The sequence below is a fragment of the Myxocyprinus asiaticus genome, chromosome 37 (assembly GCF_019703515.2).
Source record: "Myxocyprinus asiaticus isolate MX2 ecotype Aquarium Trade chromosome 37, UBuf_Myxa_2, whole genome shotgun sequence".
NCBI lineage: Eukaryota > Metazoa > Chordata > Actinopteri > Cypriniformes > Catostomidae > Myxocyprinus > Myxocyprinus asiaticus.
Window position 1 is genome coordinate 25,790,690 of NC_059380.1, and position 12,511 is coordinate 25,803,200.

The window sequence follows — 12,511 nt, forward strand, 5'->3', positions numbered from 1 at the left end:
AATTTGACTTAATATGATACAAATTTTTTAAGATAAAGCACCTCCTTTTACTGACAATTTGTTGTAAAAAAAAAAAAAAAAGCATCTCTGAATGAGGCGATTACTGTAAACATTGTATCGTGATAGCTAATAAAATTAACAAAATTAGCAAAAGTGAAATGGCATTAATTTCTCCATTAAATGTGTTACTTCTCACTAGGGCTGGGTATTGATACTGATTTTCCGATTTGGTTCCGATTCACAAGCTTTCAATTCGATTTTGATATCGATTCTTATGGGTATATTTTGGTTACAATGTCCATTTTGCTTACATATTGTAACAAGGTTCAATGCAAAAGGAGGAGGCGGGAATCGGACGAACCATCAAAATAATGTTTAATGAAACAAAAAGACACAAACATAAACACACACACACGGCAGCTGCATATCGCTCTCTCTTGAACTGCCGCATCTCGCCGCACTTATCCTTCTCCTCGGCTGATTAGCCTGATTGGGGGCTGGGCGTGCGTAGTCACGGCCCGGCCCTGCCCTCCTCCTCGTCACACTCCTCCCTCCTTTGCCTCAGGCCGGGGAACCGGGGGTGGGGGTGGCACTGCTCTTTCGGCCCTGCCTCTCTAGGGCTGGGGAGGGGGATGAGGGGAGGGAAAGACCAAAAAAAAAAAAGTGGAGAGGGAAAGGGCAAAGTGGAGCGACAGCGAGAGAGAGAGAGAGAGGAAATACCTGGTTCGCTGTCGTCTGCTCCCCAACCTCTGGTGGACGACAGTTTGCTCCTCCCCCGGTGGACGGTAATGGGTCCTCCGACCCCGGGCAGACGGTCACGTTCCTACCCCAACACCCCCCCCCCCCACCTTTTCTTTTTTTTTCTCTATTCTTTTTCTATGGGGGGGGGGAACGGCAGCGTGCCTCAGATCCTTGGCGGCCGGCACTGATGTCTCCGTCCCCGGGCAGACAGCCATGGCTGCTCCTGGGTTGGCTGGTAGTTGCGAGGACTCCACGACAGCGCATCCCTCCCCCTTCCCGGCTTTCGGCACCAATGTAACAGGGTTCAATGGAAAGGAGGAGGCGGGATCCGGACGAAGCATCAAATGTTTTAATAAACTCAAACACAAAAACACACAAACATAAAAGCATACAGGGCAGCTGCCTGTAGCTCTCTCTCTCCCGAACTGCTGCATCTCGTTGCACTTATCCCTCTCCTCGGCTGATTAGCCCGATTGGGGGCCGGGCGTCCGCCCTCCTCCTTGTGATACATATGAAATAAATTCTCACTCATCTAATGCTGTTAATTATAAAGCGACCTTCTAGGTTACCCTTTTCTGGTACAATTCTAAATTGTTAATTTTACAAATTATATTTAAATTCATTTTTCATTGTATTAGTCACATTTTAGATTATTATTATTATTATTATTATTGGGTTTTTTTTTGTTGTTTTTTTTTTAATATAGTGTTTTCCATCAATAAATGTCTTCCATATATTATATTACATACTGTATATTTTTGTTACATTTTTATAGTTTGCATGCATAATTTGTACTATTTATAAGTATTTACATTGATATATAGAACACGCGCTAAACTGGTACTGTCTCTTTAAGACTGCCGGCATTAGCCAGTGAGCGCATAATAACCAGAGAGGATGCGTTTCTTTAGCGCATTCGGGCTATGTGTGATTACAATGAAATATTTTTTGTTTTTTGTTCTTAATCAACAACTTACTGTAAAGAACAGAAAGGGTATGAAAAGAGACATTATTCAATGACAAATGGATTGCGTGGATCTCGTCTTTGGACACACAGAGAACGAGTCAAACCATATTTTTACTCCCAACATGCAGTGAAAGTATCTCGCTGCTGAACTAATCAAACACTGGTGAGTGAAATTTGAAAATTTACCAGTCAGTGGCTTCATCACAGACATTGTTACCCACAAAGCGCGAAATCCGTTCCCATTTGTAAGTGATTTACTTACTTTGTAGAGGGTTGCCACATAGAGTGAAAAATCTGTTTTTGGACGCAGAAACTGATATCGGGATCTTTCAAATGAAGATAGCCATGCATCGGAAAACCTTTATTTATACCCAGTCCTAATTCTCACATTCTAGAGGAAACACATGTTTTAGATTCGGAGAGATTAGGAAAATTAGCAGCATTAAATTCTCCATGTTGTTTAGTGATGGCAGAAAAGTTAATTATGTTCAATTTGGTTATGAATAAAATCTCTTTTGTTTGGCCAGTGACGCGTTGCAGCTGTGAGAACATAATTTATGTTTATATCTTGGACTTTTTGAGTCCTAAGTAGTCATGCATGACAAAGCGACAAGATTCTTGTATGTAAGTTTGACAAGTAGTGCCGCTTTCAGTGCCAACTCTGTTCTGCCCTCTCTCTCCATTTGAAAATGAACTAGGTATTCATGGTTTCAGTGTGCCATGTAAAACACCCTTTACTGTTTATGTCTTTCAGGAATATGAGATTGATAAGTCTTTGAACATCAAAGGACCTGAAGATGTTGCCAAGATGGGAATAGCAGAGTACAATAAACAGTGCCGGAGTATTGTCATGAGATATGCCGGCGAGTGGGAGGTACATGTGTCATAGCTGTGTATGTGTATGTGACACTCACTTAAAGGAGTATTTCACTCAAAACAAGAATTCTCTTATCATTTACTCATCCTCAAGCCGTCTCAATGTTGTATGACTTTCTGTCTTCTGCGGAACTCAAACAAAGATTTTTTTAAAGGATATATGATGTTTTTGTTGTCCAAACAATGCAAGTCAATGGGGTCCAAAATTTTCAAGCTCCAAAAAGGACAATGGTGTGAGTTTGGGATGGGTCTATCTATTTGAAAACAGTGATTATTTTTGCAGTTCTGTTTGGTGCCGGTAATACTTTTTGTTTCTGATTAAACTTGTGTGTATAGTTCAAGCACTGTCAATGTATAATTATGTATTTTTTCATACCAGATGTCAGTGAGGAGAATGGGACGCTGGATTGACTTCAGGAATGACTATAAGACCCTGTACCCCTGGTTCATGGAGACTGTATGGTAAGATTTCTGCCAACATGTTCAGTTCTGATATATCACTGTAACATTTAGGAGTATGTGGATTTGAACTTGAAAAGAGGCAGAAATTCTCAGTAGGAATGTCTTAGAATATTGATATAGCGATTGTTGTTCAGCACATTATATTCTCGATATGTTTTTGAGGCATCGATAAATTAACATTAGCCGACATTTAAATTAGAAGCCTAATTTTTGTGCTTTCCAATTCACTGTCAGTTGGCCTTCTGTTTAATGTAGTCTGGCGTAATAGCTTTGGGAGACCACAAGGGGGTGATATGACATTTACTGGACTTAATACTGAAGTCGGTTGCACCGGACAAGAAGTGCCTTGTCGTGGGTAGGACAAAGGCACAGGTTATCACACAGGACTCGTCCATGCGGTGCAGGTGGCAGTCCAAAGATTTGAATCTAGTCACCATACACACAAAAGTTACAAAGGTATTGTATTTAAAGAATGAACAAAGTGACGTTGATGAGTTTGCAAGTTAGTGTATGAAACTGGTGTAACAATTAGTAATGACGACGTAAATTATGCAATGTCTCTGTATGTAAAGTTGAAGTCAGAAATTTACATACACCTTAGCCAAATACATTTAAAATAAGTTTTTCACAATTCCTGACATTTAATCATAGAAAACATTCCCTGTCTTAGGTCAGTTAGGATCACTACTTTATTTTAAGAATGTGAAATGTCAGAATAATAGTGGAGAGAATGATTTATTTCAGCTTTTATTTCTTTCATCACATTCCCAGTGGGTAAGAAGTTTACATACACCTTGTTAGTATTTGGTATCATTGCCTTTAAATTGTTTAACTTAAGTCAAACATTTTGGGTAGCCTTCCACAAGCTTCACAATAAGTTGCTGGAATTTTGGCCCATTCCTCCAGACAGAACTGGTGTAACTGAGTCAGGTTTGCAGGCGTCTTTGCTCGCACAAACTTTTTCAGTTCTGCCCACAAATTTTCTATCGGACTGAGGTCAGGGCTTTGTGATGGCCACTCCAATACCTTGACTTTGTTGTCCTTAAGCCATTTTGCCACAACTTTGGAGATATGCTTGGTGTCATTGTTCATTTGGAAGACCTATTTGCAACAGAGCTTTAACTTCCTGGCTGATGTCTTGATATGTTGCTTCAATATATCCACATAATTTTCCTTCCTCATGATGCCATCTATTTTGCACCAGTCCCTCCTGCAGCAAAGCACCCCCACAACATGATGCTGCCACCCCAGTTTTTTTTTCATTAGACCTGAGGAAATTTCTCCAAAAAGTAAGATCTTTGTCCCCATGTGCACTTGCAAACTGTAGTCTGGCTTTTTTATGGCGTTTTCTGGAGCAGTGGCTTCTTTCTTGCTGAGTACCCTTTCAGGTTATGTCGATATAGGACTCGTTTTACTGTGGATATAGATACTTGTCTATCTGTATTCTCCAGCATCTTCACAAGGACCTTTGCTGTTGTTCTGGGATTTATTTGCACTTTTCACACTAAACTACATTCATCTCTAGGAGACAGAATGCATCTCCTTCCTGAGCGGTATGATGGCTGCGTGGTCCCATGGTGTTTATACTTGCGTACTATTGTTTATACAGATGTACATGGTACCTTCAGGCATTTGGAAATTGCTCCCAAGGATGAACCAGACTTTTGGAGGTCCACAATTTTTTTTTTCTGAGGTCTTGGCTAATTTTTATTTTTTATTTTCCTATGATGTCAAACAAAGAGGCACTGAGTTTGAAGGTAGGCCTTAAAATACATCCACAGGTACACCTCCAATTCAGTACACCTCCTATCAGAAGTTAATTGTCTAAAGGCTTGACATCCTTTTCTGGAATTTTCCAAGCTGCTTAAAGGCACAGTTAACTTAGTGTATGTAAACGTCTGACCCACTGGAAATGTGATATAGTCACTTAAAAGTGAAACAATCTGTCTGTAAACAAATGTTGGAAAATTACTCATGTCATGCACAAAGTAGATGTCCTAAACGACTTGCCAAAACTATAGTTTGCTATTATGAAATCTGTGGAGTGGTTAAAAAATGAGCTTTAATGACTTTAACCTAAGTGCATGTAAACTTCTGACTTCAACTGTAGCGTTGAATAGGTTTCGTTCAAGCTGTCAAACCACAAAAAAGACATACTTGTCACCGAAAATACATTGTGTAGGCTACATGAAAGATACATATACGCAGTATATCATCCAGTGATGACTAGAGTAAATAATCTATGTCCTTTGATAATGATTTGGGTCAAATTTAAAGGAGTAGTTCATCCAGAAATGAAAATTCTCGCATCATTTACTCGCCCTCGTGCCATCCCAGATGTGTATGACTTTCTTCAGAACACAAATGAAGATTTTTAGAAGAATATCTCAGCTCTGTAGGTCCACACAATGCGTGTGAATGGTGGCCAGAACTTTGAAGCTGCAAAAAGCATATCAAGGCAGCAAAAAAAGTAGTGCATACGACGCCAGTGGTTTATTACATGTCTTCTAAAGCGATATAATAGGTTTGTATGAGAAACAGATCAATATTTAAGTCCTTTTTTTTTTTTTTTACTACTGTAAGTCTCCACTTTCACTTACACATTCTTCTTTTTTTTTTTGGCGAATTTACATTTTTGGGTGAACTATTCCTTTAATGCAAAACTATGCAAGTTGTGCTCCATGGCGCTGCAGAATTTTAAACACCCTCTGCAGTCATGCCTAAGTGCTACTATGTTACAAAATAGAAAGAAAGAAAGAAAAAAAAAAACGAATAATGTGCCAGCTGGAGGTTGTGCTTCAAAATTATAATAATTCTCCATCACCTGATGGACTGCATTGTACATTTTCGATAAAGCTGGTTGTATCCTTCTGTAAATATTGTAATGCTTAGTATTTGTAATGTTACATTTAAAACGCATACTTTGACATTGATAACACAAGAACTTCTTAACTGTAAAAAGGTCAAGCATATAAAGGTACCCCTGAAAATTAATTCATTGCTGTCTTTCAACACATTAGGACCCACAATACATTTCCATGTTTTTTTCTAAAGGATTGCTTTTTTATATATTTTTTTATAACTGTTTTAGTTATAATTTTTACAACTAAAATAAATTATGCCTTTTCACTTTTAGATAAAAATTGTGAGTTGATGCCAGACATATAGAAAGTTGCATGTCCTCTGTATTTGCACGGACCCCCCTTTTTCAATATTTAAAAAAAATATTTGACCGACACACTCATTGCTCCTCTCCCCAGCCTCTTAAATGTTTGTAACACAAAAACCTTTTTAGGGTTAAGCATGACCTCTAGACGAACACTTGTAATCTCTTTGTTCTCTCCCCAAATTCTCACTTGGGTCTCTCTATCAGACTATTATAAAAAAAAAAAAAAAAAAAAAAATATATATATATATATATATATATATATATATAAGTTATATATAATTATTTTTATGTAATTATAGATAAAAATTAAGTTTGAATCATTAAAATGTCCCATACAGAAGTCTGTTGTACCATAAATGAGCTGCAAGATGCTGATTAATTTGTTTGTGCCAATTTGTTCGACACAAGCAAGCAAGAAAATGTGTTTTGCTGTCATTGTAAATGTTTATTTCCGATGCCTATGGAGGTAAATCGTGCAGATCACATTCAGACAGTAAGACACACTACAGTTTTTACATACTGTACTGTACTTTACATACATAGTACAAACACTTAAATGTTGCATGTGGAATCCTGTTTTAATTTGTAATGTTTTAATGTTTGTGAATATTTTGTGGTAATGTGTAGCAAACAGAGCATTATTATACTGTATGTGCAATTTAGTGACATATTAATAGTTGGAATTTGTAAATAAAAAAAAAAAGCTAAAATGTGAAAACAAATAAAATAAAATACACGCTTTTACATACACGTGAAGATATAATTGATTATAGCAGAATAGCTGAAAGAGTAATTCAGACAGGTACGTTTAGCTTAATATATTTTTTCCAGTTGTCAGTTGCATTACACTTACATGTGATGTCAAATGTCTGGTTAAGGGGAAAAAATACTGGCTAATGGTGATTCTTTCTCCAATGTGTCCGCAGAGTGTTGCAGTAATTGATCTGAGCAAATGTTATGTAAAGGGATGTATTATTATTATGTTATGTGTTTCAGGTGGGTGTTTAGGCAGTTGTATGATAAAGGTCTGGTCTACAGAGGGGTGAAGGTCATGCCGTTCTCCACCGCCTGCAACACGCCTCTCTCCAACTTTGAGGCCCATCAGAACTACAAGGTCATGACATGATGCAAGTTCATTGCATTTTTAACAGAAAAGTTATACTTTTTATTCAGCTCCACTTTTATGGCACATATATTTAGGGAGAGCCGCTGCTAATGTGATCTGTCTGCTGATTTACATGATGAATGTGAAGTCCCCATGAAGTGCCTTGAAAAATTCAGTTTTCTTTAGCCTGTTGATGTATTTCCTACTGAAACATGAAGTTAGGGCGGGACATGATGAACAGCCCGTGCCTTTTTGAAAAACAGCCAATAGGCTTTAGTTTACATCGCAGACCCGGCAAGCAACACACTCCAACACACCTACACCTGCTGCTTCTCATGGCAGAGCCGGTGTTCAGCCTGGGAAGCGATCTGCAGAAGTCTGACCACTTTTCCACTTGAGGACCAAACTGATCTGTTTCTACAAAACCAGGCTACAAACAAACACAACGCATCATGGTATTTGCTAACGATGAGGCTCGAGCCAACCGTCAATGCAGATGAATGAGAAACAAGCGAGTAAAATTATGAAGTGTATCCATGTTTTAAATCACGATACACTAAACATAAAGAATAAAGAACACTCACTCGCGTTGTACATCCCAAGAAACCTCAGAAAAACGGCTGCATTAATCTTATGATGAAAAGTTTCCTTGCATCCAATTCCAGCATTGGCACATCCCATTCAGCAGTGATCATCCCTGTGCCCTATTCCCTTCAAAGACAATTATCCTCCACTGGGAGAGCTTCAGATGGCTGAAAGGTGATAACGGTAATTTAAAACTACATTTTTAAGTGATTCTTATTGGAAAATCTGTTTGGAACGACACTACAGCATGGATTGTGCACCTTTCGAAGTGCCCTACGGAGTCATGATCAGTTCCAGTTAAAACACAGCCAGACACACTGATCAGATTGAGGGGGTGGGGATGTTCAAATTTTCAGATTGGACGGTTATTTCTCTTAAAGCCACACGTAACCTGCAAAGTTTAAACTGGGTGTAAACAGGGCCATTGATGAAATGTTGTAATGTATTCTACAGGATGTGCAGGACCCATCAGTGATTGTGAACTTCCCTCTGTTGGAGGATGAGAATGTGAGTTTCATTGCATGGACCACCACTCCATGGACTCTGCCCAGCAACCTGGCCCTGTGTGTCAACCCAGACTTCATCTATGTAAAGGTCAAAGGTTAGTGCCAGGACGATTTTCTCCACAGAGAAAATTGGATGCATTTGTCCAAAATGACATTATCTTCAGAATGCTGACTAACACACTACAGCATCTCTGCTTGGGAGTGGCATCAGTCGCAAGTGATCGCACACGCTCTGTATCTCACTCTTTCTCTCTCTTTCTCTCTCTCTCTCTCTCTCTCACTCACACACACACACACACACACACACACACACACACACACACTCTTGTCTCTCCAGTAACTTGTTAGAAACAGCCCAAGTCGTGATACTAGTTCTAAAGTGACATTTTTGAATTACTAACAGAGGCTGGATGCATCAATTGGTTTAAACTAGCAATGGCAGGTTCTGATCCGTGGCACAAATAGTTAGTTACAAATAAGTTGTTCCACGCACAAATGTATTTTTTGTGACCGTACTCAGTTTTTCCTAATTTTTTTAAATGTACTTGTTCATTGAACTGTTGTATATAAGCAATATCACACTCCAGTCATGCTATCTGCCCCAATCAACAACAACAGATGACGCACTTAAGCAATATCACACAAGCAAGAGGCCCTAAATCAGCACTGCTGTGATTACCTACAACACTCAGCCTGCGGCCGAATCACAGCAGTGCTGATGAAGGGCCATATCGCACTCTTGCTTGTGTGATATTTCTTAAGTGCGTCATCTGTTGTTGTTGATTGGGGCAGATAGTATTCTCAAATTTTGTCATGATTGAAGTATATTTGGGCAGTTATATGTCAAAAAAATAAACTCCCTGTTTTTGTTATAAAGAATATTATACTAAATTGGCTTTTTTCTATGCTTTTTTAAAAAATTTTGTTTTACTTTCTGTACCTTTAGATGTCCACCTATAGTATTAGTCAAGGTTTCTTCCACAAAAAGAAAGTCTCTCTGACCCTAAGGCCTTTTTCACACCCCCTGTGTCTGCAGCACGTGAGCAGCACGTTTATTTTAGTGCCCATATTAAAGGGATAGTTCACCCCAAAATGTAAATACTCTCATCATTTACTCATTCCCATGCCATCTCAGATGTGTATGACTTTCTTTCTTTTGAACACAAAGATTTTTAGAAGAATATCTCAACTCTGTTGGTCCATTTTATGCAAATGAATGGTGACCAAAGGTCCAAAAAGCACATAAAGGTAGCATAAAAGTAATCCATGTGACTCCAGTGGTTTAATCCATGTCTTTAGAAGCGATATGATAGAAGTGGGTGAGAAATTTTGTAGCGTGAATAGAGGAGACACTTAAAACAGCAAACGAGCTGTTAGAACGGTACGGGATGCGTACGGAAGTCATCAAATACCAAAATTGTTTGTTTAACAACAAGTGGCTCGAAAATAATGAGTTCTTAACATTAGTATACAGTAAATATTAGGTAATCAGGGCCTTGAATTCAGTGCAGGATTGCAGGTAATGAATTATAATAATTCTCGTATGTTCCACATTCATAATGCGGGGAATTCCCGTGAATTGTTTTCACTTAAACATGTTGCTGAAATTTGGAAATCCAATCCATACAGCTGAAAAAATCAAATCAATAGTCAGTCATTTGTTTCAAACTGTAATTCCAGAATCTGCGTGAGTAAATCAGCTCTTCCGCGTCTATATTTCTCTCTCGTGCTGGTGCTGCATTCAGCTGCTCATTTAAAAGTTTGAGTTTAGTGTGAGCGCACGCGCTGCGAGGAAGCCTGTTGTTGTCACATATTTACTAATTTTTAAGATGTTACAAAATATACATTTTCCAAACCTGTTAATCCGACATGCAAATGCCGTTATACCGCATCTCTGTAATTGAGCGATGCGGTAAAACTATTGCTCCTGTATATAATCAACGAAGTTTTCAACGTTGCAACTTGCAAGTGCGCAAGTTCACATCGTGGCGCTCTCGTATAAAACAGCAACTTTGACAAGAAAGACAGAAATAGCAAAAATGCTTTGTGTAAAGCTACTAGAACTACTCAGCTGCAGGGTGAAGAGCTTAAACACCTGTTGCATCTTTCCTCTCCCTCTCTCTGGAGCACAATTTGACATATACAGGTATTTTCTCTGCCATGTGGATCAGTAATTTTAATATGTAATAATATACATAAATAATAATGTTGGAACAAATACTTCAATAATAATATACACAATATGAAAATATATTATTATCTATCTTTTAATATATAATATATGGAAGTCCGTTTTGTCCATGGTTTATCACTTTATTTCTGTCTTGTTTTCTCGTGATCGCGACTTAATTTTCTCGAGATCTCGACATAACAAAAGTTGTTTTCTCGTGATCACAACTTAAGTGTACATCACTGCAGAATCATTCCAGAGACGTCATTCAGTGTTGCAATGTCAAAGGAGCAAGAGCGCATCACATACAGTACTGTGCAAAAGTTCTAGGCACTTATTATTATTATTATTATGACGTAAATAGTTTTCATTTATCAATTAACGTCATACAAAGTCCAGTAAACAGAAAAAAGAGCTAAATCAATATTTGGTGTGAACACTTTTGCCTTCAAAACAGCACCAATTCTCCTACTTACACCTGGACACAGTTTTTCTTGGTTGTTGGCAGATAGGATTTTCCAAGCTTCTTGGAGAATTCGCCACGGTTCTTTTATTTATTTAGGCTGTCTCAATTGCTTCTGTCTCTTCGTGTAATCCTAGACTGACCCAATGTTCAGTGGGGGCTTTGTGGGGGCCATGACATCTGTTGCAGTGCTCCCTGTTCTTCTATTCTATTCTGTTCTATTATATTTGCAAAAGGAATGTTTGGGAGTATAAAATGTATATTTCCTATTGACACACTAAAGCTGAAGATATAAATAACCGTCTTAAGACAAATGTTTTTGTGAAACATCTTATGTGCCTAAAACTTTTGCACAGTACTGTACCTCATTAATCAAGACCTGACGGCAGCTGAAATAGCTTTGTGCCATTGAAGCACTGTGTAATAAAGCACTGCAGTGAAGCACTATATCAAAGCTTCAATCATTTTGGGGAAAAAAAACATGATCCGTTACGTCCGAAGATTCATTTGTATGAAAATCACATGAATGCTTTGGTATGTGGTTCAAAAGATGTGCAAATCCCAGTACAAGTTTGAGCCCAATACAGTCACATAAGCACATTTCACTCCCATTTTAATAAAATGTTACAACCCCTCCCACAAGCATATTTATTTTCCAATCTAGATGTTAATAATCAGTTATTAATTTACTCTCAGACATTGTTTTTATTTTTTAACAGAACACAGTAACTTCTCAACTCACATATGAAGCCTTAGAGCCTTCACTTGGTTATTACATATTTCGTTTTAAACACTTTAGTTAAAAAATACGAAAACGACATAATAGCGTTGATAATAAGTTTTATTGCTAGTTGTGCTTCACTTTTTGACCACTAGATGGCAATAAATTGATCCTTGTAAAGAAGGCTTTGAGTAAGAACCCAATTTCAATACATTTGTAATGAAAGCCCTTTACTTCAGAAAGCTTCATTTCCGTATCATTACTCCATGGATAACAGATTATGAGATGCAGGTCAGCAGACTTGCGAGTCACTAGATCAAACTGAGATAAAATCCATCTCCTTGATCTAGAGAAGCCTACGGAAGCCCGTTATATCCATGGTTTATCACTTTTTTTTTTCTGCCTTGTTTTCTCGTGATCACAACATATCAAAAGTTGTTTTCTCATGATTTTCTCTTTTGATCTCGTGATTTCCACTTAAAGTTCCCACGAGAAAACACCTTCTGATGCCTGGAGCAGCTCAAAACATCACAGGCACAGTATTTTCATCTTCTGTTCAAGGAGATGGATTTTATCCCAGTTCCATCTAGTGTCTCGCAAGTCTGCTGACCTACATCTCTCAGTCATAATCCGGTATCCATGGAGTAATGATGGAGAAATGAAGCAAAGGGCTTTCTGAAGCAAAGTGCTTTCATTACAAATGTATTGAAATTGGGTTCGTACTCAAAGCTTTCTGTACAAGGTTC

General features: G+C 38.2%; 1 protein-coding gene across 2 annotated transcripts in view; it reads left to right on the plus strand.

Annotated features, from left to right (window-relative positions):
• Positions 1-12,511, plus strand: part of LOC127428168 (isoleucine--tRNA ligase, cytoplasmic-like) — a 165,134-nt gene that overhangs the window by 2,254 nt on the left and 150,369 nt on the right. For both annotated transcript variants that reach the window (XM_051676316.1, XM_051676317.1), the window contains exons 4-7: positions 2,463-2,582; positions 2,964-3,046; positions 7,212-7,329; positions 8,359-8,506. In XM_051676316.1, coding sequence (XP_051532276.1) covers positions 2,463-2,582; positions 2,964-3,046; positions 7,212-7,329; positions 8,359-8,506 — 469 coding nt within the window. The remainder of the gene's footprint in view (positions 1-2,462; positions 2,583-2,963; positions 3,047-7,211; positions 7,330-8,358; positions 8,507-12,511) is intronic.